Below are 24,863 nucleotides of genomic sequence, written 5' to 3' on the forward strand. Positions count from 1 at the left end.
ATGATCTTAATAATGTAAACCATGAACAAATGAAACTACATCAAACTAAAAGGGTTTTGCACAGCAAAGGAAATCATCAACAAATGAAGAGACTATCTAGTGAATTGGAGAACATTGACTGATACATTTCATAAGGGGTTAATATCCAAAATTTATAAAGAACTTATAAAACAATACCCTAAAAGCCCTGAACAATCCAATTTAAAAATGGGCAAAGGACCTTAATGGACATATGAAAAGAGGCTCAATGTCACTAATCATCAGAGAAATGCAAATTAAAAACACAATGAGATATCACCTGACACCTGTCAGAATGGTTATCATCAATAAATCAACAAACAACAGTGCTGTTGAGGATGTGGAGAAAGGGGAACCCTCCTGCACTGTTGGTGGGAATGCAGATTGGTGCAGTCACTGTGGAAAGCAGAATGGAGATATCTCAAAAAACTAAAAATGAAGCTGCCTTATGATCCAGTGATTCTACTTCTGGGAATTTATCTGAAGAAATCCGAAACACTAATTCGAAAGAATATATGCATCCCTATGTTCATTGCAGCATTATTTACAATAGCCCAGATTTGGAAGCAGCCTAAGTGTCCATCAGTAGATGAATGGATAAAATAGCTATGGTACATTTTACACAATGGAATACGACTCAGCTGTAATAAAGAAGAAAATGTTACCCTTTTTTTCCCTCCTTAAACAACAAAAAATATTTTTTGCTGTATTTTATTTACCATATAAGTTATATTTAAAAATATGCTAAGTGAAATAAGCTAAGTCGGAGAAAGACAAATACCATATGATTTCACTCATACGTGGAATCTAATGAACAAACTGAACAAGCAAAATAGAGACAATCTCCTAGGAGCAGACTGACAGCTCTGAGGGGTGGAGGGATTGATCAAAAAAGAAATAAAAGAGAGAAAGAACTCATAGACACTCATAACATTGTAGTGTTTGAGGGTGGGTTGGAGGAGGTGGAGGTGGAGAAGGGTATGGGGGGGATAAAGGTGGTGGCAAATAATAGTAATATAAACTCTGAATATCTATTTGACAAACAAATAGATGATATGACTATATTGAGAGGATGAATAGGATAGGGATGTGTTTTATTTGGGTGTAGGGTGATATAAAAGGACTCCTGTTAAAGACATCATGGTAATCTAAGCAGTAAGGGTGCAGGAGGGTTTTGTTTTGTTTACTGTGAACTGCTAGTGCCTAAAACAACGATGCTTGGCACATAGTAGGTCTTCAATAAATATTTGTTTGAATGAATGAAAATTTCTCCTAAGCAATATGTCTCCTAGGAAATTTGTAAAGAAAACTCAGTAAGTTAAAGTAAAATATAAACTTTAAAAGCTGTAGTACCTGGAATCCATTTTTCTCTAAAAATTTAAGATTACCATTTTCAAAATTTAAAATTACATTAAATAGTTAAATCCAGCATCAAAATATTTGAGATTATTCAAAAGAGAAAGATATTCCTGGGAAACTATTCTCTGTAAATTCTTATGCTATTTTCATTGGGGATGCCTTGAAGCTCTGAACAGTTCCAGGGAAATCAAAATGTAATTTTCTTGGGTTAGAAAGTAAATTATTTTATTGAGTTTTTCTTCCACCACTCACTAATATAATACAAAGATGGGTTGAGGAAAACTGCCCCTTGTTTTGCTTTTCAAGTTGCTAGAAAAGAGAAAAGAATCTCTTGGTACTTCCTCTCATATTAAATTCCAGAAAGTTTTCACCAGGACATAAATTCCTTTTATTAAATAGATAAAAAAATCTTTGGATCAATTATTTGCTCTTCCATCTAATGAATCTAAATTGAGTCTGCAGCTCAAATCAACTTGGCTGCAAATTTACTGCTGACTCTTACTGTAATGAACCCATGGAACTGTTCATTCATTCATTCCCCTCTTTCTGCACATTTGCTGTGCACCTACTATGCGCACTAGTGGAAGATTAAGTCAAATAATTCTGGGTGCATCTGCACCCAAGAAGATATTCAAAGTCTAGAACCAGATATATTTGTGTTCAGATGGGTCTCTGGGTTGGTGCACTCTTACTTGTCAGATGGCAGGGTTCCTAGTCTCTGTGGCCTTTATAGAAATTTCAGCCTACTTTTCCCCAAACAGGATTTCTTCTGGGGTTGTGGGCCACCCAGCACGCCCCTTTGGAGAGCAAGGCACAACCAGGGATTGAGCCCCCGGGGCTGTTGATCCAAACACGTCAAAAAGGTCCTAGTGACACAGAGTCTCTGGAAAGGCTGCCAGCTTTCCAGCGCTCAGCCCCAAGGGTTCAGAGTTCCTCACAAATTCACATTTTGGGGCCTCTGGGGAGGCCAAACCCCAACCCTACTCCTCCTGCACTCCCCGCCAGCTTCTCCTGAACTCAGCGCCCCTGATAACTTCGTGGAGGTGAGGAAGCTTGGGGCCTTAGGGTCTGGGGCCTTCCGGACCTTTTTTCCCACCTGCCCTTTCCCCGACACTCCAGGCTTCCCAGCTATTTTTCAGCGCCCCCAGAGCTCTGTGGAGCGCGGTGCATGCTCTGCCAGACCCAGAGCCGGGGGGCAGAGGTCCTGGAAGAGGCGGTGTAGAGGGCAGAGGCTTTAGACAGATAGTGCCTCCCAGCAGCGCCTGGTCCTTCAGCAGTCCCTTTCCCGGGTTGGAAATGGGGAAAGGGGCACAGAAGTCTCCCCTCGTATTCGCAGGGCTTTGGGAGGAAGGGCCTCTTAGTAAAGGCCGCTTTGAGGTCCCTGATTACATCCAAAAGCGAGTACAGTGCTTTGGGCGCAGAGAGAAATCCCCACTGTGCAAAAGGAAGCCCTTGGGGAGCAGCGCTTTCTGGTGCGGTTACCGAGGTCCCGGGAGTGCTCCTGCCCGGCGCCTCGTCAGCTACAGCCCCCAGGCACGTTCTAGGTGTCCCGGAGTGTTCCTGGGGGCAGGGGCGACTCTGGCCCTTGCAGCCTCCGAGCACTCTGCCTGCCACAGAAATCGAGGCACGGAGGGCCCAGACTGACATCTCCTGAACTCTCTTCTGACCCGCACAAACCATAAGGTCCCACGAGCCTCTGGCTACTCCCTCCCTGCCCCGTGCCTTGGACAAGGCTTCCCGAGCTCAGGAGGGATCGGCGGGCTCATTCGGGGGCGCAGCTACTACGCCAGGGCAGCCTAAGGCCCCGATGGTGGGTGGCGCTCCCTCACTTACTCCGCATGGCTTCTACCTCCAGCCCAGTCTATGGCCAGAGCTGGAGTCTTCGCCCGTGACAGGCTTTCCTTAAGAAAAAGGGGGAGGCCGAGTCCATGCGCGTGGATGGGCGTGTGTCTGTGTGCGTGCTTGGGGAACACTGTGCACCGCTGTGCGTATGAAAGAGCCAATTTCCCCAAGCAGAGACTCGAGGGGGTGCTTTCGGGTTCCGGTGAAATTGGTCTGGGTGGGCGCGAGCGCTCATTTGCAAACAGCTGATGAGGGCGCATAGGTTTCAGCGAGTGCTGGCTTATCTGGGAGGCGCTGTGTGTGTGTGTGTGTGTGTGTGTGTGTGTGTGTGTGTGTCCGTGTGTGAATGCGACTGCGACAGGCAGAGCGTTTGGCTGGGGTCCAGGGACGTGAGTGTGGGACGTGAGCCGGGCGGGGAGCGCGAGTGCGCGCACCCGCCTGCCTGTAGCTGAGTGGAGGCGTGTGAACGTCCGAAGGGCACCTTTGGGCTTACACTCTCCTTGGGGCCCCCTTAGCAACCCAGCGCTTCAGGAAAGGTGTGTATGGGGTGAGACAGGTAGAGGCGGGGCGCAGGTGGTCCCGCCCAGCAGTTTGGCAAACAAGCCAGAGGTGCAGGGCAGTTGTGTAAACCAACAGGGTCCCGGGTTAGGGGGATGCGAAACTCCCCCTCTGAGGATGAGGGGGCTTGAAACTGTACAGGCTGCGCCAGTTTAGCCCCTTCCCCAGTCCTCTCCTCTTCTCCACTTCCACCCGTCCCAGAGGAGTGAGGTGAAGGAGGCTTGGCTGACAGACTGTAAATAAACTTCTTTGTGGGGCCCAGGGCGCGCGGGGTTGGAGTGGGGTACCCTAGTGTGTGGGGGGAGGGAGGGCAGGAAACTGGATGTCATAGGAGCACTCCAGGGGGTTCAAAGAGATCACTCTTTCAAGGCCCCTCTCCCCCAGGATCCCCTCCCTCCTTCGCCTAGGGCTGTTTCAGCGGAGCACCATTTAGAACCCGGGACTACTGCTCAGCCTCCCGGGGGTTCAGGTGGCGGGCTGGGGGCCATACTGGAGCGGCAGGAGGGAGGTGTAAGGCTAGAGTTCAGGCATCGAGAAAGTGAGAAAAGCTCTGGCTTCTTACTTTTGGTGACGCCAAACTCCCCGATTTGTCCCCACTTTCTGGACGTCGAAGGCTCTCCAACCTCTCCCAGCCCTCAAGCTCTCCAAGCAATGACCTCATTGCAAAAGACAGTCTGAGCGGGTGGCTCCCCTCCCTAGTGGACCGGTGCGGGGAGCGGGAGCAATGACGCAATCGGAGCTGGGTCGGTCCTGGCCACTTTGGATTGGCCACGCAGGCTCGTGGGGAACCCCTCCCACTATCACTGGAATAAGAGCCAAGAGCTCCGCTGGGAAGACACCCACAGCAGGCGTTGTGTCCATCCAGGGGGACCGGCTGCTTGCACTCTCCTGCAACTCGATTCGCCAGGTGAGGAACTTCCCACTCCACCCTAATACCCTGCTTCTGGATTAGTTCATCCAGTTTGCTGGGACTGCCTGCCTGCCTTTCCTTTGCCTCTCAGGACCATCTCGTCCCATCTCCAGCCAGGTGCTCCTAGCTCTCTGTCCCCCTCGGGAGAGGGCTGGTGGTTGGGACGGGCAGTGCATTCTCCTCTAATAACCACCAGTGGAATGCCCAGCATCCTCAGGGCTTCGCCTGGGCGCTGGAAGCTCCACAAGCCCAGATGGGTGGGTCTGCCGGCCCTGCAATGGTGCCCGTCATGCATGCAGGATCCTGCAGGAGTTGGGTCTGGGAGTGCCCTTCGGGGTCCGTGTCCTCAGGGACCACATTTGGTTTCCAGGACGGGGAGCCCTGAGCCTTCCTCTGAGGCGCCTCCAGCCCACCAGTGTTCCTGGGGCATTGGCAGGGACCTGAGGCAGTGCAATTGGTGAACCAGAACAGTGGGCTCAACTCGGGGTGCTGGCACCCAGGATCTGCTGCCAAACTGCCCTCCAGCGCAGCCCTGAGACACCAGTAACTGGCATGTTAAAAATTCCCCCCCTCAAACCCAAACCCAAACCCTCAGCACTCTCTTCCAATTGACCCTTCCCGTTTTCCTCTCCCCGAGTTAGCGGTAAGTTCAGCGGTGGGGAAGGGGCTCCTAGATTTCTCAGCCCTGAGAAGACAGGAGATGCAGTCTACAGCAGGGTGGGTCCACACCTGGTTTCTGCCTAGGGCAGAAGGTGTGGGTTTGTGTGCCTGGCCACCTTCGTGGCTTCTCTCTGGCTTCCCACAGAACAGAGCCAGAATCCTCCCAGTCCTCACCCAGGACACTTGTTTCTGCTCTACCAAGCACATTCACAGGAGCCCATCTAACAAATGAACAGAACCAAGCAGATTCACGGCAGCCTATCTGGCAAACGAACAGAACCAAGGCACCAGGTCACAAGGCAGTTGTGGCAGAGGCAGGACTGGAACCTAGGTCTGCAGGCTCTAGGCCAGGCTTGGTCTTGGTGCAGCCGTAATGTTCTTCTCCTTTTACAGAGAGGCATCATGGGCTTCGGGAAGTCCTCCCCCTTCTTGGCTCTCAGCATCTTGGTCCTGTGCCAGGCAGGCGGCCTCCAGGCAACACCGCTCAGGTGAGAGGGCCTGAAGCTACTAGCCTCTGCCCCTGGATCAGGCAATTCTGTGCCTCTGAAGTCACAACAGTGAGGCTCCCAGTGAATCAACACCCTCAGGTGGACACTGGCCTCAAGCCCTGTGGGCTAGGAGTGGGGAGAGAAGGTCACGTTTTCAGGGCATGCCCCAGTGAGCAGGAAGCCTGGCTGCTTATCCTGGAGAGAGGCCAGACAGGGACTCAGAGCCTGTATTGGGTTTGCTTCCCCTCCCCAGGTGGGCCTTGGAGAGCCTCCCAGACTCCGAACTTGCTGCACTCAATGAGAAGGATGGGCACCTCCTACTGGCTTCACTGGTGAAGGCCTATGCACAGAGGAACACCAATGAGCTGGACCAGCCTGAGGAGCAGGAGCCAGAGGCAGAGGACTCGAGGTAAGGCTCCCTGCTTACCTTGGCATATCCAGGAGGAAAAACATCTGGCCAGAAGTCCAGCAGGCGGTCCTTGTTCACCAGGCTCTGGAGCCCGGCCATTCTAATGCCCCATGGAAGACAAAGGTTCAGGGCAGCTGGAGCGATTGTGGTTAGACACATTGAAAAGATCCATTCCTGAAAGCTGTTAGGAAAGGAAATGAGATGGTGTGGAATCACTTTCTCTGGGAATTGGTCTTGCTCTACTGAGGAGACTTCCCAGCATTGGATGAATTAAGACTGGTCAGTTTGAAGCCAGCAGATCTCAGGATGTTTTAGAAATGTAACCAGTGTGTTGTTATCACACACCTGCAAAGAGCCTTCATTGCACATTTGCAAGGTGAAGCCAAAAGCCTTGCAGAGGGTGTGGTCACAGAGAGCAGTGTCTGAGTTAGGTCTGGGGCCTTTACATGTATAGGATCTGTGAAGATGTATATGTTTGTCATGAGGCTGGGGAGAACACCTTTGCCCAGCCCCACCTTCCTGTTGCACCCTGAGCTTGGAACACTGCCTAGGCAGAGGCATGGGTTGCACTTGCACTTGTTCTGAGAACCTCTCTGCAGAGCATGAAGGCCTGAGCAGGAAAGATGACCCCTTCCCCACTGCAGCCCTTCCCCACACTGCGCTGACTCAGCAAATGTTTGAGTTCTCTTAATGGAAGATGTGTGGGCTGCCCTCCTGCCTGGCCCTCCTGATCCTGCTCAAAGTACCCCCTCCCTGCATGACTGCCCCTCACTGGAGGCCAACCTGGTGCATGGTATTTTCTGGCTTGTCTTCCTTGTAGCCTGGATAGCTCCATCACTAAGCCGTGCAGTAATCTGAGTATTTGTGTGCTGGGCGCATACTTGAAGTGTCTGAACAACTTTCACACTTTCTCTGGCATTGGCTTTGGGGCTGAAACACTTGGCAAGAAAAGGGATATAGCCAGTGGTTTGGAGAAGGACCGCTACCCCAGTTTTGGGGTGCCCAAGGATTCCAAGTGAAATCCCTTCTGATTTTCTTTCTTACTCTCATTGATGAACTTAGTGCATGCAGATTTCACTCTGATTGCTTCTCATGCTGGTATTGGTAGCTTTGCTCATGACAGAAAATGTTGGGGACCTCAGGATGGAATAAAAGAGAGCAGGACTCACAGACCAGGTGAGAGATAAGAGAGAGCGAGGGAAGCTTCTTGAGATCCTAGAGGATATCACGGCAAAGTCCTCTGGTTTCTGCTTTATCCCTCAGCATCAATTTTGATGAATAAACCCATTTTCTAAAAGGATGTACACTGTGATGGTCATTACTCTAGTCCATGTTCAAGACTTGAAGATGCCCAGGGCCTATGGTTAAAAGTAACTTTAGTCTGAGGATAGCTGGATGCAGGGCTTGGTGAGTGGTCCCTGGGAACCAGCTCCAGCATCAAGAAGAGGTGTGCTGCCCTAGCTGATTTGGCTCAGTGGTTAGAATGTCTGCCTGCAGGCTAAAGGGTCCTGGGTTCAGTTCCAGTCAAGGGCACGTACCTTGGTTGCAGGCTGGATCCTAGACCCCGGTTGGGGCTCGTGTTGGAGGCAACCAATTGATGTGTCTCTCTCACATCAATGTTTCTCTCTTTCTCTCCCCCTCCCTACCACTCTCTCTAAAAAAAAAAAAAAATCAATGGAAAAATATCATTGGGTGAGGATTAACAAAACAACAACAAAAATATTAGTTGCAATGTGGAATAAAAAAAAAAAGAACAGGTGTGCTGAAGAGCAGGTAAGCACTTCTTGTAAGCCCTGTTCTCTGAGCCTCTTCCAGGTAAAACTTCAGGGAATTTTCATTTTTCCATGGAAAGTGGTTTCATTGGTGCTCATGGCTGAGGTATGCTTTCTGTATGCTTCTTGTATGTCCTGAGGTGGGCTAGGTCTTTGCCAAAAACTTCTTCCCGGTCTCAAAGAGAATATATGTAAGGGACAATAGGTGCAGGGTTTCAGCGTGTGTCCCATGGTTAGGAACTGGGTTTTATCATGAAGGGCTCCTAGCAAAGGCTGCCAGGCCATTTCCTCTAACAACTTTAGTAATTGCATATAGAAGAAACACTTATTCTCTGCCCTCCCCCCCTCCTCCGGCCCACACACTTTATTTTTTTATTTTTGTAAGATATACATAAAAATTTTGCCATTTTAGTTTTTGTGGTTGTTGTTGTCTTTAAAAAAAAATCTTTATTATTGAGAGTATTACAGATGCCCTACTCCACGAGGTTTCTGTCCTGCCCCAAGCCTTCACCACCCTATTGTCTGAGTCCATAGTTAATGCATATCTTTGGTTAATCTCTTCCTGGCCTCTCTCCCCCTTTCCTCTGATATTTGTCATGTTTCTGTGCTTCTGGTTCTATTTTATTTATCAGTGTATTTTGTTCATTAGATTTCTTGTTCATTTACTTTGATTTTTAGATTCAATTGTTGATAGATATGTATTTATTGACATTTTATTGTTCATATTTTTATTTCTCCTCCTCCTCTTCCTCCCCCTCCTCCTCCTTTTCTTCCTTCTCCTTCTTCTTTTCATTTTCATTCTCATTCTTATTCTTATTTCTCTTCTTAAAGAATACCCTTCAACATTTTATGTACTATTGGTTTGGTATGCTCCTTTAGCTTTTTCTTGTCTGTGAAACTCTTTATCTGACCTTCAATTCTAAATGATAGCTTTGCTGGGTAATCTTGTTTATAGGTTCTTGCTATTCATCACTTTAAATATTTCTTGCCACTCCCTTCCAGCTTACAAAGTTTCTGTTGAGAAATCAGCTGACAGTTATATGGGTGTTCCCTTGTAGGTAATTAACTGCTTTTCTCTTGCTGATTTTAAGATTCTCTCTTTGTCTTTAATCTTTGGTATTTTAATTATGATGTGTCTTGGTGTGGGCCTTTTTGGGTTCCTCTTGTTTGGGGCTCTCTGTGCTTCCTGGTTAAAGGGGAAGTTTTCTGTCATATTTCTTCAAATATGTTTTCAATATCTTGCTCTCTCCCTTCTCCTTCTGACACTGCCATAATGCAAATGTTAGTACACTTGAAGTTGTCCCAGAGGCTCCTTACACTATCTTCATATTTTTGGATTGTTTTTTTTTTTTTTTTTTTTTTTTTTTCGCTTTTCTCATTGGGTGTTTTTTGCTTCCTCATATCCCAAATCATTGATTTGATTCTTGGGATCCTCTACTCTACTGTTGAATCCCTATATATTATTCTTTATTTTAGTCAGTGTATACTTAATTTCTGACTGATCCTTTTTCCTGTCTTTGAAATTATTACTAAGATTGTTGAAAGTCTCATTAAGTCCCTTGAAGAAGCTCTCTTTAAGATCTTTGAATAACCTTATAATTATTGTTTTGAACTCTGTATCCAGTAGTTTGCTTGCTTCCATTTCTTTCATTTGTGACATGTTTCTTTGTCTCCAAATTTTGGCTGCTTCCCTGTGTTTGCTTCTATATGTAAGGTAGAGCTGCTTTGTCTCCTGGAATTGGTAGAGTTGCCTTGTGTGTAGTAGGTGTCCTGTAGGGCCCAGTGGCTCAGCCTACCCAGACACCTGAGCTGGACCTTCTAGATACACCTCTGTGTGGGCTGTGTGCACAGTCTTGTTGAGTTGAGCCTTGATGGCTGTTGGCATTGCTGGGAGGAGTTGACCTCCAGGCCAATTGACTGTGAGGACCAGCTGCAGCTACAGTGGAAGAGCTGCTATGCAGGACACACCCCTATGGAGCAGGACTTGCTTCAGTGGGGCTTTGGTGCTCACTGAGTCTGCCCCTTGAGTGTGTCCCCTATGGATATGTAGAGTTGTAATCTAGTATGGTCTGAAGTTGTCCACTGGGTGCACTGGCTGTGGGGTCTCCAGGGAGGTGCAAAGTCAGCCACTGCCTGGGACCACCTGGCAGGAACTACAGAGAAATCTGCAGGTGGCTGCTATTTGTATTGGGCTTGGAAATGCCTAGGCAAGGCCCAGCTGTGAAGCAAGGCAGGCTTATGCTAGTGCTGGGTCTTAGGCCTTTTATTGATAGGTTTGGGGCATGCTGATGCCAGCTGCTGCTAGTTTGAGAGATTTTAGGAAAGTCTGAAGCCTGAGCCAGGACAGGCCATTCGTATGGAAAAATAGGTGCAAAAGCTTGGGTGGGGCTGCAAATTGGATGGGGCAGAGTCTCAGGGAATCACCAGGACAGAATGAACAGTGTGAGCTATGGTCATAGAAATTAAGTTATGGCTGTCAGTCAGCCCTGCAACATGGGAGGTCTCAACATAGGAACAATAATCCCTGCAAGCACCCCTTTTGGGAAAAAAACCACCCCTGAGTTCTTGCTCCAATGCCAGACAATCAAGTTCCTTCCTGTATGTTCCTGGATCCCCCAAAGCTGCCACCCAGTACTGGAGCCCAGAGGGAGTGTGGACAAGTAATGTGCCAAACCTTTAAGAGGAACTGCCTGGGTCTCTAGCAGCCTCCATGTCACTAGCTACAATCCCTGCTTGTTTTTACAGCCCCAAATTATGGGGACTTCTCTTCTTTGCTCTGGAAACCTTTGCTGGGGTTCTGGTGTGGGGCTGGAACTCCTTTTATGGGAGGCCTCCACAGTGAAGATATCCCTTATGATTAAAAAAACACACACCACATGTGGGTGTTGGGCCAATCTATTCCACATTTCCGCCCCTCCTATCAGTCTTGATGTACTTTATTCTTTACTTCTCTTGTTGTAGGACTTCCATTCAGCCAGATTTCAGGCAGTTCTGAATGATGGTTGTTCTTTATTTTAGTTGTAATTTTGATGTGGTTATGGGAGGTGGCAAGTACCAGAGTTTACCTATGCTGCCATCTTGGTTCTTCAAGAAACATTTATTCTTTTTTTTAAAAAAACATATATTTTATTGATTGCAAAGAGGAAGGGAGAGATGGAGAGAGATAGAAACATCAATGATGAGAGAGCTGACTCTTGCACGCCCCCTACTGGGGATCAAGCTGCAACCCGGGCATGTGCCCTTGACCGGAATCAAACCTGGGACCCTTTAGTACGTAGGCTGACGCTTTATCCACTGTGCCAAACCAGCCAGGGCCAGAAACACTTATTCTTAAGTGGTATGTTGAAGAGCTACAATTCTCTTTGAAAAGGTCCCATGGGGTAGGCTCCAGACTCCAGACTCTCACTAGCAGGCTGTCTCTTCTTTCTCCATCTTGCAAATCAGTGTCACTCCCCAGAAGAGATCCTGCAACACCTCCACCTGTGTGATCCATCGGCTGGAAGACATTCTGAGCAAACATGGGGGGATACTTAAGGAAGACTTTGTGCCCACTGATGTGGGCCCCTATTCCTATGGCCGTCGCCGTCGGGAACTTCAGGCCTGAGCTGCTAAAGGACTCCAGGAAGAAGGTGACTGCTTTTGTTCTGTTGGATGGGAGGGGAAAGTATTTGGAGTTTTTAACACCCACATTTTGAAACCCACTGGACCTGGTAGGTTCCTCAGATCCTTCTCTCCTGAGGTAGTGGGTTCCTTTTACAACTCAGCTTGAAGTCAGAGCATGAGGGCAGGCTTCAGAGATGCAATTTTGTTTTTCTGAGAAGAGAAATGAATAAAGAAATGCTTGCTGAATTCAGAAAGGGAGAGCCCTGCAAACCTTAGCCAGGCCACTCCTCATTCACGAACCTAGGTTCAGAAAGCCTTCCACCCTTCAGTGTTCACAGGTTTAGCCCAGAGGGCTCTCATCTTAACATCACTGCTAATGTTCACAGTGATGGTGGAATTGTTGTTTTGTTTTCACTATCATTTGCTTTAAAAGCCTGCTTATAACTCATATCCATAATTTATAAATGCTGTTTAGTTAAAGAAGCACTTCTATAAATTAATGTTCTTTTCAGTAATAATTGTGTTTATTCCCTTCTTGTTCTTCTAGTTCTCATTCTTCTCTTTGTTCTCCTTCCTCTTCTTTTAACTTTTTTTTTTTTTTTAAATCTCAGGTTACAGTGAAGCTGAACTCACCACTTCTATTAATTTCTGTTGACAACAACTTGGTGAGAAGACCCCAGGGAAGATATACATGTTTGCATCCAAATAGATTAAAAAAAAATGCACCTTTTCACTCAAAAGAAATGAAATTTAATGCAAAATAAACAAATTCCATATTTGTTGTGCATCCTTTTTATATTTGATTCTATGTGCAATAAACGTGATGACATCTCTCATCAGCTTACCTGGTAGCAAACTGGTTCTTTGAGAGCTATCCTGTTGTTCATGGCAGCTTTGCAAAACCATAAGGGGACATGAAATCACTGCCTCTTGTGGTCTCTGGGGTGATGCTATGCTTTGTTTTAATGGTGATGCTATGCCTTGTTGTCTAAGAGCCTGATTGTATAATTTATTTAAGGAAATGTCAATATTGTGCCATTTGTGAACTTCATCAAGATTAAAAACATATTTTGGATACATGTGTTTCAAACCCTGGTGGTTTATTTCAACTTGTTTTTCAATGCAATAATAATGATAGTTGACATTTTTTGAGTGCTTACTCTAGACCATACAATGTTCTGAGATAGGGCTTTATACCTATGAATTCATTTAATCTTCATGACAACTTTATGGGGTAGATACCATTTTTATTTCCACTTCTCATCTGAGGAAACAGGCACTGAGAAGTGAAGTCTAAGGTCACACAGACTCAGGTGTTGGTTTCCAGAGCTTGCCATAGAAATCACTGTGCTGTATGCTTCCTAACAATGGCTCCTGATGTTTTCCAGACCTGTGAGCCATTTTTTGACCTAGCCGCCTCACCTGATAGACCATCAGATTTTGAAGGCAAATGGGAAAATTTACACACATAAACAACCTAATCTTACACACACAAATAACCTAAACAACCTTATCTAATTAAATGGACCCCTTCTACCCATTACTTTGTACTACAGGGTGAATGTTTGTATACTTACCCCCAACCCCTCACCAAAATGTGTATTTTGAAACCTAACACCAAAATGATGTTATTAGGAGGTGGGGCCTTTGGGAGGCGAGTAGGTCATAAGGGCAGTACCCTCACCAATGCAATTAATGCCCCTAAAATAGAAGCCAGAGAGAATTCCCTTGCTCCTTCCACTGCAGTGTGAGGTTACAGTGAGAAGACTGCTGCGAATGAGGAACTGGGCCCCCAACCAGACACTGAACCTGCTAGTGCCTTGATATTGGACTTCCCAGCCTCCAGAACTGTGAGAAATATATATTGTTGTCTATAAGCTATCCAGTCTGTGGTATTTTGTTATAGCAGCCCAAATAGGCTAAAAGACTTACTTGCCTTTGATGATCTATTTATGGTCAATGTTATTACATATATACACCATCTATCCCCCTCGCCCATGTATTATTACATCAATATACCCATAACTATTTCCCCATATATCTCTAAATAGGAAGTACTCTTTAAACACAACCACAATCCCATTAACAAAATAAATTAACAGTAATTTCTTCATTGTTTAATATCTCACATCTAGTTATGGCTCACATTCTTCCATTGTCACATATATGTATATGAATTACATATATATTATAGAGAATATGTTTATATGTACATATATATATAAAACCTAAGCTCAAGGTCTTCACATTGCTGCTGGTTGATATGCTTTAAGGTTCTTCTGATTTAGCTCCCTCTTCACCTCCCCCTTCCCCGCAACTGCAATTTATTTGTTGGATAAACTAAGTTATTTGTTCAATAGAGTTTCTCATGTTCTGAGTTTTGATGATTACATCCCTATGGTGAGGTTTATAACATATTCCTTTATCTTCCATTTTTCTGTGAGTCAGATCTCTAGTGAGTGAGAGGAGAGAGAAGTGGGAGATGAACTCAGAGAAGTAATGGAGGACTGTGAGGGGCATAGGAAAGAGTGGCTTTCTATCTTGTTAATATTCTATATTTGGTGAGACAGCATTCTCATACTTTCCTTTATTTTGTTAGATATTAATTCCCTTAGTTATTTGAATATATATAAAATAGCTGATTTAGAACTTTTTGTCTACAAAATTCAATGTCTGTGCTTCCTAAGGAACAGTTTTTATTAACTGCTTTTCTTGTGCATATAGACTTTTTCCTGCATGTCTCATAATATATATTTTTTGAAAACTGGACATTTAAAATAATCTAATGTGGCAACTTTGGAAATCATATTTCCTCCCTACTACCAACCCTAGAATTTATAATTGTTGGTTTTTTGTTGTAGTTGTTGCTTGTTTGCTTAGTGACTTCTCTGAAGTAAATTTTTTAAAGTCTTTATTCTTTGTCATGTGGCCACTGTTTGGTTAGTTTAATGGTTAGGTAATGATTGATCAAATATTCCCTTATTGTCTAGAATCAATAAGTCTTTTAATCTTTACCAAAGGGCTCCGTGTGCATGTTGGGATATACCTTCAACACTCAGACAAGTAGTTGACAACTTTGCCATAGTTTTGACTTCCTGCTTGCAGACAGCCTCAAGGTCAGTGAGAGGTGAGAGCTCTGGGCTTTCTCAGGTTCTTCCTGAGCATGCACGCATCTTCATGATTCCCAGATCCCCAGAAATATGTTAGAGCTTTTCAAAGTTCTTATAGATATCACATTCCCCAGATTTCCTTTTAAATGTTTTTGGTTAGTCTATTATTTACTCCAAGTATTATCCTCTAGTTCAGGCACTTGTGAATTTAAGTAAGTGCTTGTTTTCAACAAATGCTCCTAAAGAAAAGGCTTTATGCACTGGGCAAGCTCCATGTCAGATCAAAGAAAGACAACATTGCAGATGAGGTCTTCCAAGGAATGACCAGAGAGATCAAATAATGATAATACTCTTGGAATGAGGCTTTGAAAGAGGTCCACCCTCATTTGCTAGATTGATGGTTTTTACCATGAAGCTTGGGCTATTAGTATTCAAAGCTACCACAGAATTGGAGAGCAGGACATGAGACTAAAGCAAGTTAAAATACGACAGGCCCTGGTTAGAATTGGTTAACTAGCTCAGTTGGTTAGAGTTGCAGGTTTGATCCTAGGGCAGGGCATATATAAGAATCAACCAATGAATATATAAATAAGTAGAACAACAAGTTGATGTTTCTATCCCTCTTTCTCTAAAATCTAATTATACTAATAAAAGAGAAACATGCAAATTGACTATCCCTCCACTACGCCCACCAGCCAATCAGGAGTGAGTATGCAAATTAACCCAACAAAGATGGCGGCGGCCATGGAGCTGGAGCAAGCAGGAGGCTTGGGTTGCCTCTGGTGATGGAGGAAGCCAAGCTTCCCACCCGTCCTGGCCTCTGCTCAAGGAGCGGCTGGGAGCCTGGGTCACCGGGAGGTGTGGCCAGCCTGAAAATGGCCCTCAGCCCCTCACCCAGGCTGGCCAGGTACCCCAGCGGGAACCCCCACCCTGAAGGGGGTGTGACCAGCTTGAAAACAACCCTCAGCCCCTCACCCAGGCTGGCCACGGCCCCCCCAGCAGAGACCCTCACCCCATGGGGGCGTTGCTGACCTGCAAACCACCACAGGCCCCTCACCCAGGCTGCCCAATGCCTCAAGGGAATCCCCACCCTGATCTGGGACACCCTTCAGGGCAAAACAGCCGGCCCCCACCCATGCACCAGGCCTCTATCTATACTAATAAAAGGGTAATATGCTAATTAGACTGGGAGACTTTTCAGGAGACCTTCTGGACGTTCTTCTGGACAAAGCCATGGTGGTGGGGCTGAGGTAGAGGCAGTTAGAGGCCAAGAGAGGAGGGCAGTTGTGGGTGATCAGGCCAGGATGGGACAGCAGTTGTGGGGATCAGGCCAGTCGGCGGGGGGCATTGGGGGTGATCAGGCCAGTGAAGGAGGGGCAGTTGGGGGTGAGCAGACAAACAGGGGGGCCAGTTGGGGGCAAGCAGGCCGTCAGTGGGGGTCAGTTGGGGGTGATCAGGACAGCGGGGGGGCAGTTTGGGGTGAACAGGTCAGCAGGGGGGCAGTTGGGGGTGATCAGGCCAGTGGGGAGGGCAGGTGGGGGTGAGCAGGCCAGCAGGGGGGGGGAATTTGGGGGCAAGCAGGCTGGCAGTGGGGGGCAGTTGGGGGTGAGAAGGCCAGCAGGCAGAGTGGTTAGGGGAAATCAGGCAGGCAGGCAGGTGAGCAGTTAGGAGCCAGCAGTCCCAGATTGCGAGAGTGATGTCCGACTGCCAGTTTAGGCCCGATCCCTATAAACTGGCAGTAGGACATCCTTCAAGGGGTCCCAGATTGAAGAGGGTGCAGGCTGGGCTGAGGGACACCTCCCCACCCCCGAGCACAAATTTTGTGCACCAGGCCACTGGTATACATATGAGTAATATGCACATCGATGGAATGGCAGAACAACCAGAACAACTGCTCAACCAGTCATTATGAGGTGCACTGACCACCTCTTGGTCCCTCCCCCTGACCAGCAGGCTCTGATCCCTTGATGGTGAGTGGGGAACCAGGGGTGGGTGGCAGCGGCTGCCGGCAGCCAGGGAAGATGGCCCTGATCACAGGCCAGGCCTAGGGACTGTACCTGTGCATGAATTTCGTGCGCCGGGCCTCTAGTTAATAAATAAAAGGCCACAAAGCTCACCGTTATTTCTAGAATTCAGCTGTTTCTATTAAATAATTGCTTCTTGAATTGCTGCAAACCTTTGACTAGTTGCTAGAGTTTTGAAAAAGTAAATTTGACAATTTTTGTTACTCCTTTCATTGCTTTTATGGAGGAGGAAATTTTTGGAGACTCTTCACTATTTTCACAGACAAAACTATTTTTGCCTTCATTCATGAAGGATATTTTCACTGGATATCAGATTATGGATTGGCAGTTTTTTCCTTTAGCATTTTAAAGATGTTGTTTTATTCTCTTCTAGTCTCTATGGTTTCTTAGTAGAAATTTGCATTCATTTGAACCTTTGTTCCTCTATATGTAATGCATTGTTTTTCTCTAGCTGCTTTCAAATTTCTTTTCTTTAAGTTTTATTTTATACTGTTTGATTAACATGTGTCTAGGTATAATTTTCTTTTTTTCTCGTCCAGATTCTCTGAGATTGAATCTGTAAATCTATGTTTTCCATGAACTTTGAGAAGTATTTAGCCATTAATTTTTATGTGCCAATCTTTTCCTTTCTTTTTGGGTCTCCAGGGACAAATGTTAGGCCTTTTAATATTGTCCCACAATTTTATTCTTTTCAATTTTAAAGTTTTGTTTCTCTGTGTTTTTCAGATTATATAATTTTTTATTGACTTATCTTTAAGTTTAATGATTCTTTTTTATTATCAACATTCTTTTATTGATCTCATTCAATTTTTTGTTATGGATATTATATTTAAAAACTTCTGTTTTGTCCTTTTTTTCTAGTTTTTATTTCTTTGTTAACAGATGCTATCTCTTCATTGATTTACAGACTATTCAATATTACCTCATTGAATATGCTGTTCATGGGTTTGGGTTTGTGGAATTTAAGTTACCCTTGGACAAAGCATTAAAAGACAAGAGAGTGAGAAAAAAAATTCCTCTAAAACTTTGGCACCCAAAGAGTTCCCTTTGCAGTACCTTTTGTCAGAGACACAGGTTTTAGTTGTCCACACTACTGCTATCACTGCGACAGTGCAACACTGACCCTTTCCTGGCATTGGAACAGAGCCAGGAGGAAAGAAAGAATAAACAATGATGACTATGGATTTGAAGGGGTTCCTCTGGCCAGAAAGGGGGGGATTCTCAGGGTTTTTGTTGTCTGTGCCCACTGCACAGTTCCATGACTGAGACCACCCTTAGATTAAATTTAGAAGGTAAAAGGGGGAGAAAAATACCTCAGGAAACTTACTAGCATCTTTATCATTTCTTCCCCCTCCCTGGTGCAACTGCTATTGCTTACTTTTTTAAAAAACAGTTTTTGTTGATTTCAGAGAGAGGGATGGAGAGGGAGAGATAGACATATCAACGATTGAATCATTGATTGGCTGCCTCCACACACGCCATACCGGGAATTTCACCCACAACCCAGGCATGTGCCCTGACAGGGAATTGAACCATGACTTCCTGGTTCATGGGTCAATGCTCAATTACTGAGCAACACTGGTGGGGCACTTTTGCTTACTTTAAAAAGTCCTCAAGCAGATTCTTTTTCTGTTTTGTCTGGAGGTTTTACTTGAAATCAATATATGATAGTTATAAAATTATGAGAGACAGGTTGTAATGGTCTTTCTTCATCTTGGTCAGCACATTTATTGACCAAAATATAGTTAAGATAGAAGGTACTTTTAATATGAAATTGTATAAGATTTTAAATAAATCAGGTTTCAAAGAGAAATCATAATGGAAATTTAAAAATATTTACAATGAAAATACCTCACATCAGAACATGGAGGTGTGGAAAAGTGGTAAATTTAGAAAATTATATAGCCCTATATAATGTTAAAGAAGGAAAATGGATAAAATGTAATGAGCTAAGTTTTAAATTGAATACTTAAATTGAGGTGTTTAATTTGAGAAATTAAAAAAAAATGGAGAAAACCCAAAGAACGTGAAAAGGAGATAATAGAGATTAAAATTAGAAATTAACTATAAGATGAAGATATAACAAGGTGGATCAATGAAGCCAAAAGTTTTTTATTTGAAAAAACTAACAAAATTGCACACCTCTAGTGAGACTGAGCAGAAATAAATAAAGAGCAGACACAAATAATAAGAATAAAAATATAACATATCTGTATGTACAGCAGAGACGAATGATAATAAAAAACACTACAGCTATCTTTATACCAATAATTTTTATAATGTATATTAAATGGAAAAATTCGTAGCAAATATAAAACTTACTAGAACTCACTTGAGTAGAAATGGGAATCCTGGATAATTTTATAACTATAATATATTGAATCAGTTTTGTAAAATCTTATCACAATAACAACATAGACCTGTTGAATTTACAGATGAATTCTCATTCTTATCTCTTATCTCCCAGAACAATGAGCTAAGGGTCTAAAAACTTTTCAAGGGCCCATGAAGTAGTTGAGTTTCCAAATTATGTTATTGACTTCAAAATACAAAAATGGTAAAACAGATACAAAATATCTGCATGTCCATTGATTTACTCCAATTCAACTCTTATTTAGTTGTATATAAATTATGTTTAACGTGAAATACGGGCGCATTTTACTACGATGTGAAATGAAGAAGTCAAAAATAAAAGTAGGGGCCCCGTAGTATTTTAAAATACCCTCTCACCCTGTCCCTCCGGTTGGGTGCGATGGAGACCCTTATCCACTAGAGGGCGCACTAAGCAGACACTTAAGCTTGCTTTGCCCGGATCCTCTCCTCCCAGTTGGTCCCAGATTCACTTCTCACTCTTCCCTCTCTCTGAGCCTTGGTTGCTGGCTTGTAAATTTGGGATAATGACGCTTCTTTCATAGAAGTGAACCAATGTCCCACCAAAGGCACTTAGGATTCTTGGGGCAGATGGTAGTCCTTAGTGTGGAGGTAGGCTGGAAAGTTCCACTTGTCCAAGGGGCCTTGGCTGAGACACTTGGGGACTAAGAAAAGGGCAGCCTTTTCTTGATTTTCCTCAAAAGGACAAAGGCTGGGGCAGAGATGGAGAAATGGTGGGAGTGGGGATGCTCTAAGGGCATGAACTGGGGTCTCACATTTAGACACAGAACTGCTCTTCTTCCTGAGCCTGTCTTTCCTCACTAAGATTTATTACTTCAAAATGCTGTCTGAGCTCAGAGGAGGCTTAGAAATCTCCCAGTTGGAGTTGGGGGGGTGGGTGAAGACAAATTAGGGAGTTTTATGGAGAAGTTAGTCTAGAATTCAGTGTTAAAGAGCTGGTAGATTTTTTTAATTTAAAAAATTAAATAACTTTTTAATTATAAAAATAATTGATATAAAAAATACAGGAAAGCACCCCCAGCAAGGGGAGCAGTGTGTTTTTTAGTTATTTTATCACCCAGAGAAATCCACCAATAAAATATATTTTTTAAATATTAAGGTTTAATTTATTAGTATTATTTTTAAATCCTCACCTAAAGACATGCTTAGAGAGAGGAGAAAGAGAGAGAGAGAGAGAGAGAGAGAGAGAGAGAGAGAGAGAGAGAGAGAGAACTTGTCTTTTGTAGGTCCCCTGACCCGGATCGAACAGGCAACCTTTTGGTGCACAGGATGGGAGTCAGTCTGGCTGTATTTTGGTGTATGATCTTTCCTTTATATGTTATGCACATATTTATAAAAACATAAAACTATTTTGGAGCTGCCTTTTCTCAGTATACATTTTTCTATGTCATTCCATGTTCTTCTATTGCATAATTTATGCCCATTTCACATTCCATTGAATAAATGTGTCAGTTTATTTAATCAGTTCCTTATATATATGCAAATTGTTTCTAGGTACACTGCTGGCATCTGATCCCAGGTATGCTTGCTTCTTCCACTAGTAGCAGAGATGGGCCTTCCAGGGTCCTAGCTAAAGCCATTTCTTCCATTTGTGCCCAGAATCCCATCCCTTTTCCAGTGCTCATGGGCTATTCTCTATTTCTTCCCTCATCTCCTCCTCCACCTCTCTAGGCTCCTTGCTCCTGCTTAAAGACACCAGGCACACTCCTGCCTTAGAGCCTTGACTTTCTTTTCTTTCCTTGGAAATCTCTTCTCACAGATAACCATTTGCAGAGCACATAAAGTCTTTACCTCCATTTACACTGACTAGATTAAAAAAATCCCTACACACCAGCCTAATTATAGGCTCTTTACAAGAGGCATCTGAAACATAAGGCTATACAAAGGGAAAAAGTAAACTAATGAACAATTTACCATAAAAACGGTAACTAAAATAATGGTAGTGCTAAATTAATTTTGAATAAAATTGACTTTAAGGCAAAGAGGACCAGAGAGATATTGAAGGCTATCTTATAACAATAAAAATTTGCTGGCAGAATGCAAGAATTCTAAATATGTATGCACCTGATAATATAGCCTCAAAATATATAAAGTATAAATCCACCATTATAGTGAGACATTTTAACAAACCTCTTTTATTATCTCCTACCATGGTAATGGTCTAATAAAACTTTCTCTACTATGAGACTGTGAGTATCCCAAGGTCAGAGACTACCTTGATCATGGCTGTATCCCAAGTAACGTGCACAGTGCCAGGCACGGGCTGGTCTTCATTCATTATTTTCTCCCAGCAACAATGAAGTCACTATGCTCTGAAGAAGCACCTTCTTTATTTGGGAATGCTCTGACTCCGTACAGGGTCTTAGTTGTCTGGATTGAAATCCATTCTACCCCCAGTTTTCTTAATGTGTCTTGGGCATGGATGGGTTCTGAACAATTTCCCTCCATGAAGAGTAAGTGTGTCTGAGGCCAGACTTTTAAAACCTTAGGTGGGGAGGAGAAACCAAGATGGCAGCATAGGTAAGCACCTAAACTGCTGCCTCGCACAAAAATTTCAAAACTACAACTAAAAGACAGAATGGGCATCATCCAGAACCACAGGAAGGCTGGCTGAGTGGAAATTCTACAACTAGAAGGAAAGAGAAAAGCTCACGGAGAATCAGAGGAGTAGCAAAGTGCTGAGGTACGGAGACACGCGCGCAGTGAGGAAGGGCGGCTGAGTGCCTGGCTGACTTTCTCTGGCGGGAGGAGGAAGGAAGCCCCTGACTGCACTGAACCCCAGTTCCGACTGCACTGAACCCCAGTTCCGGGTGAAACCCCGTGGACCCAGGCTCATACAGGGGGAGTCTGGACTGTCAGGTAGAGAGAAAGGCACATGGAGACTTGGAGACTCGGGGGAGCTGCGGCGGACAGGGGTCTGGAGGCGCGCGCATGCAAGTGCTTGCAGAGAAGACTGAATGTGGAGGTTGCCACAGGCTTTCCCTAGCGGAAGGGAGTTAGAAGCTCCTGACTGCACTGAACCCCAGTTCCGACTGCACTGAACCCCAGTTCCGGCGAGTCCCTCGGGACCCATGCTCTTACAGGGGGAATCTGGACTGTCAGGCGGAAACTCAGGGGAGCTGTGGAAGGCAGAGGTCTGGAGGTGTGTGCGCAAGGGCAGGGCTGATGGGAAGCCAAGACTGTCTGCTCCACCCTGAGACTCTGCCCCATCCAAGCTGAGCACAGAGGCTTTTGCAATTTTGCAAGTCTGATCCTATAAGGCTGTCTCCAGCACCGAACTTCTCCCAGCATAGACACAGCTGATCCTCACAGCCAACTGGCCTGGAGGTCAATTCCTCCCAGTGATACCAACAACAATCAAGACTTAACTACAACAAGGCTGTACACACAGTCCACAAAGGGGTGCACCAAGAGCATCCACCTCAGGTTAACTGGGGAGGCCGACCCACTGGGCCATATAGGAAACCTAGCACACAAAGCTACCCTACCAACTCAGGGAAGCAGCGAAAATGCGGAGACAAAGAAACAGATTACAAACAAAAGAAATGGAGGAAAACAAACGACTGGATATAGAATTCAAAACCACAGTTATAAGGCTTTTCAAGAATATCCTAGAAAAGGCCGATAAATTTAGAGAGACCCTCGAAGATATGAAAAAGGACCAACTAGAAATTAAACATACACTGACTGAAATAAAAAAATATTATACAGAGACCCAACAGCAGACTAAAGGAATGCAAGAATCAAGTCAAAGATTTGAAATACAAAGAAGCAAAAAACACTCAACTGGAAAAGCAAAAAGAAAAAAAGAATCCAAAAAGTTGAAGATAGTGTAAGAAGCCTCTGGGACAACTTCAAGCATACCAACATCAGAATTATGGGGGTGCCAGAAGAAGAGAGAGAGCAAGATACTGAAAACCTATTTGAAGAAATAATGACTGAAAACTTCCCCCACCTGGTGAAAGAAATAGACTTACAAGTCCAGGAAGCGCACAGAACCCCAGGCAAAAGAAATCCAAAGAGGACCACACCAAGACACATCATAATTAAAATGCCAAGAGCAAAAGACAAAGAGAGAATATTAAAAGCAGCAAGAGAAAAACAGTTAATTACCTACAAGGGAGCACCCATACGATTATCAGCTGATTTCTCAACAGAAACTATGCAGGCCAGATGGGAGTGGCAAGAAATATTCAAAGTGATGAATAGCAAGAACCTACAACCAAGATTACTCTACCCAGCAAAGTTATCATTCAGAATGGAAGGTCAGATAAAGAGCTTCACGGATAAGAAAAAGCTAAAGGAGTTCATCACCACCAAACCAGTATTATATGAAATGCTGAAAGGTATTCTTTAAGAAGAGGAAGAAGAAAAAATAAAGATAAAAATTATGAACAACAAATACATATCTATCAACAAGTGAACCTAAAAATCAAGTGAATTAAAAACCTGAGGAACAGAATAAACTGGTGAATTTAATAGAATCAGGGGCATAGAAAGGGAGTGGACTGATAATTCTCAGGGGGAAAGGGGTATGGGGGGGGTGCAGGAAGAGACTGGACAAAAATCATACACCTATGGATGAGGACAGTGGAGGGGAGGTAAGGGCAGAGGGTGGGGTGGGAACCAGGTGGAGGGGAGCTATGGGAGGAAAAAGGAGAAACAATTGTAATAATCTGAACAATAATGATTTATTAAATTAAAAAAATAAAACATTAGGTGGGTATTAATTGCAGAGAATTTAAAGTAGATCAATTTTTGTTTCTTTCCTACAAAGTCCAAGGCTGGGCATGGTTTGTATTAGAAGAATCCTTTCTGGGTAATTATCCATCCATCCTCAATAATGTATCTGGGCATTAGCATTAAGGCTTTTCAATTATTGAAATTGTCAGAATTTTCATCTCCTGGTGAAACTTTTCTGGAAGCTCCTGTGGCAGCTCTTGTGTGTGCTTGATAGCATAGCTAAAGCTCTTGTCTTTGTCTTTGGCAGGCCCTTAGCCAAAGGTTGTAAATCTGGGAAAGGATCATGGCAATTCAGTGGCTTTCTGGAGGGTTCAGTGCATCTCTAGAGAGATTTAGATGAGAGGGAGGCTGTGAGGATTTAGAGTTTGCAGTCTTGGCTTTTCTCCAGATTTTCATTTGTACTGGCCATCCTCTCCATAGCTTTTCCATACTTCTCTGCTTTGCTCAGTGCCCTCAGGAGCTGGGCCTCCAATCACATCCCCTGGGCTCTCTGGTCGGGTTCTGCCGATGGAGGCTTGGGCTGGAGATCAGAGGGAGGAGCAGAGAATTTCTTCTGGGCTCTGATGCTGTGGTTTGGGGATTAGCCCTTCGATGGTTCCATCGGAACACAAGCAAGCCATTTCCCCCATGCCCCTCCATACTTAGAGGTGGTAACAGCTTTCCAAGATGTCTGTTGTTGGGTAGCTCCAACCAGTTTTTATTCTCTTCACACTGCCCATCAATAGCCCTTCATTAAATTGTCTTCCAAATCCTACCCGAGCGGACTTCTTTTCCTGCTGGGACCTGCCTGGGGTACGAAATGGTGCAGAATACACATTGTGTCTGAAGAGCAGCCCTGTTCTCACTTTACAGGCTCAGAGCCTCTGTTGGATACATCCGAGAGGACTCTTGGACTCGATCTCAGGTGCTATAGATCCTGCGATCCAGAGAAGGAAAGACACTTAGGGTCACAGAGGTAAGAGAGAAGCCTCAGCTT

General features: G+C 44.5%; 1 protein-coding gene across 2 annotated transcripts; it reads left to right on the top strand.

Annotated features, from left to right (window-relative positions):
- Window positions 1–4,554: 4,554 nt before the first annotated feature.
- Window positions 4,555–12,695, top strand: LOC308233189 (calcitonin gene-related peptide 2-like). Of its 2 annotated transcripts, none has more exons than XM_080640042.1 (5): window positions 4,555–4,684; window positions 5,741–5,835; window positions 6,089–6,244; window positions 11,461–11,645; window positions 12,231–12,695. In XM_080640042.1, the coding sequence occupies exons 2-4, from the start codon at window positions 5,750–5,752 to the stop codon at window positions 11,618–11,620; spliced, it is 402 nt and encodes a 133-aa protein (XP_080496168.1). In that variant the 5' UTR covers window positions 4,555–4,684; window positions 5,741–5,749; the 3' UTR covers window positions 11,621–11,645; window positions 12,231–12,695. The 2 variants fall into 2 exon arrangements, with proteins under 2 accessions (XP_080496168.1, XP_080496169.1); XM_080640043.1 differs by having other exon boundaries at window positions 4,615–4,804; window positions 12,231–12,694.
- Window positions 12,696–24,863: the final 12,168 nt, after the last annotated feature.

This window comes from Plecotus auritus (assembly GCF_963455305.1).
Source record: "Plecotus auritus genome assembly, chromosome: 9".
NCBI lineage: Eukaryota > Metazoa > Chordata > Mammalia > Chiroptera > Vespertilionidae > Plecotus > Plecotus auritus.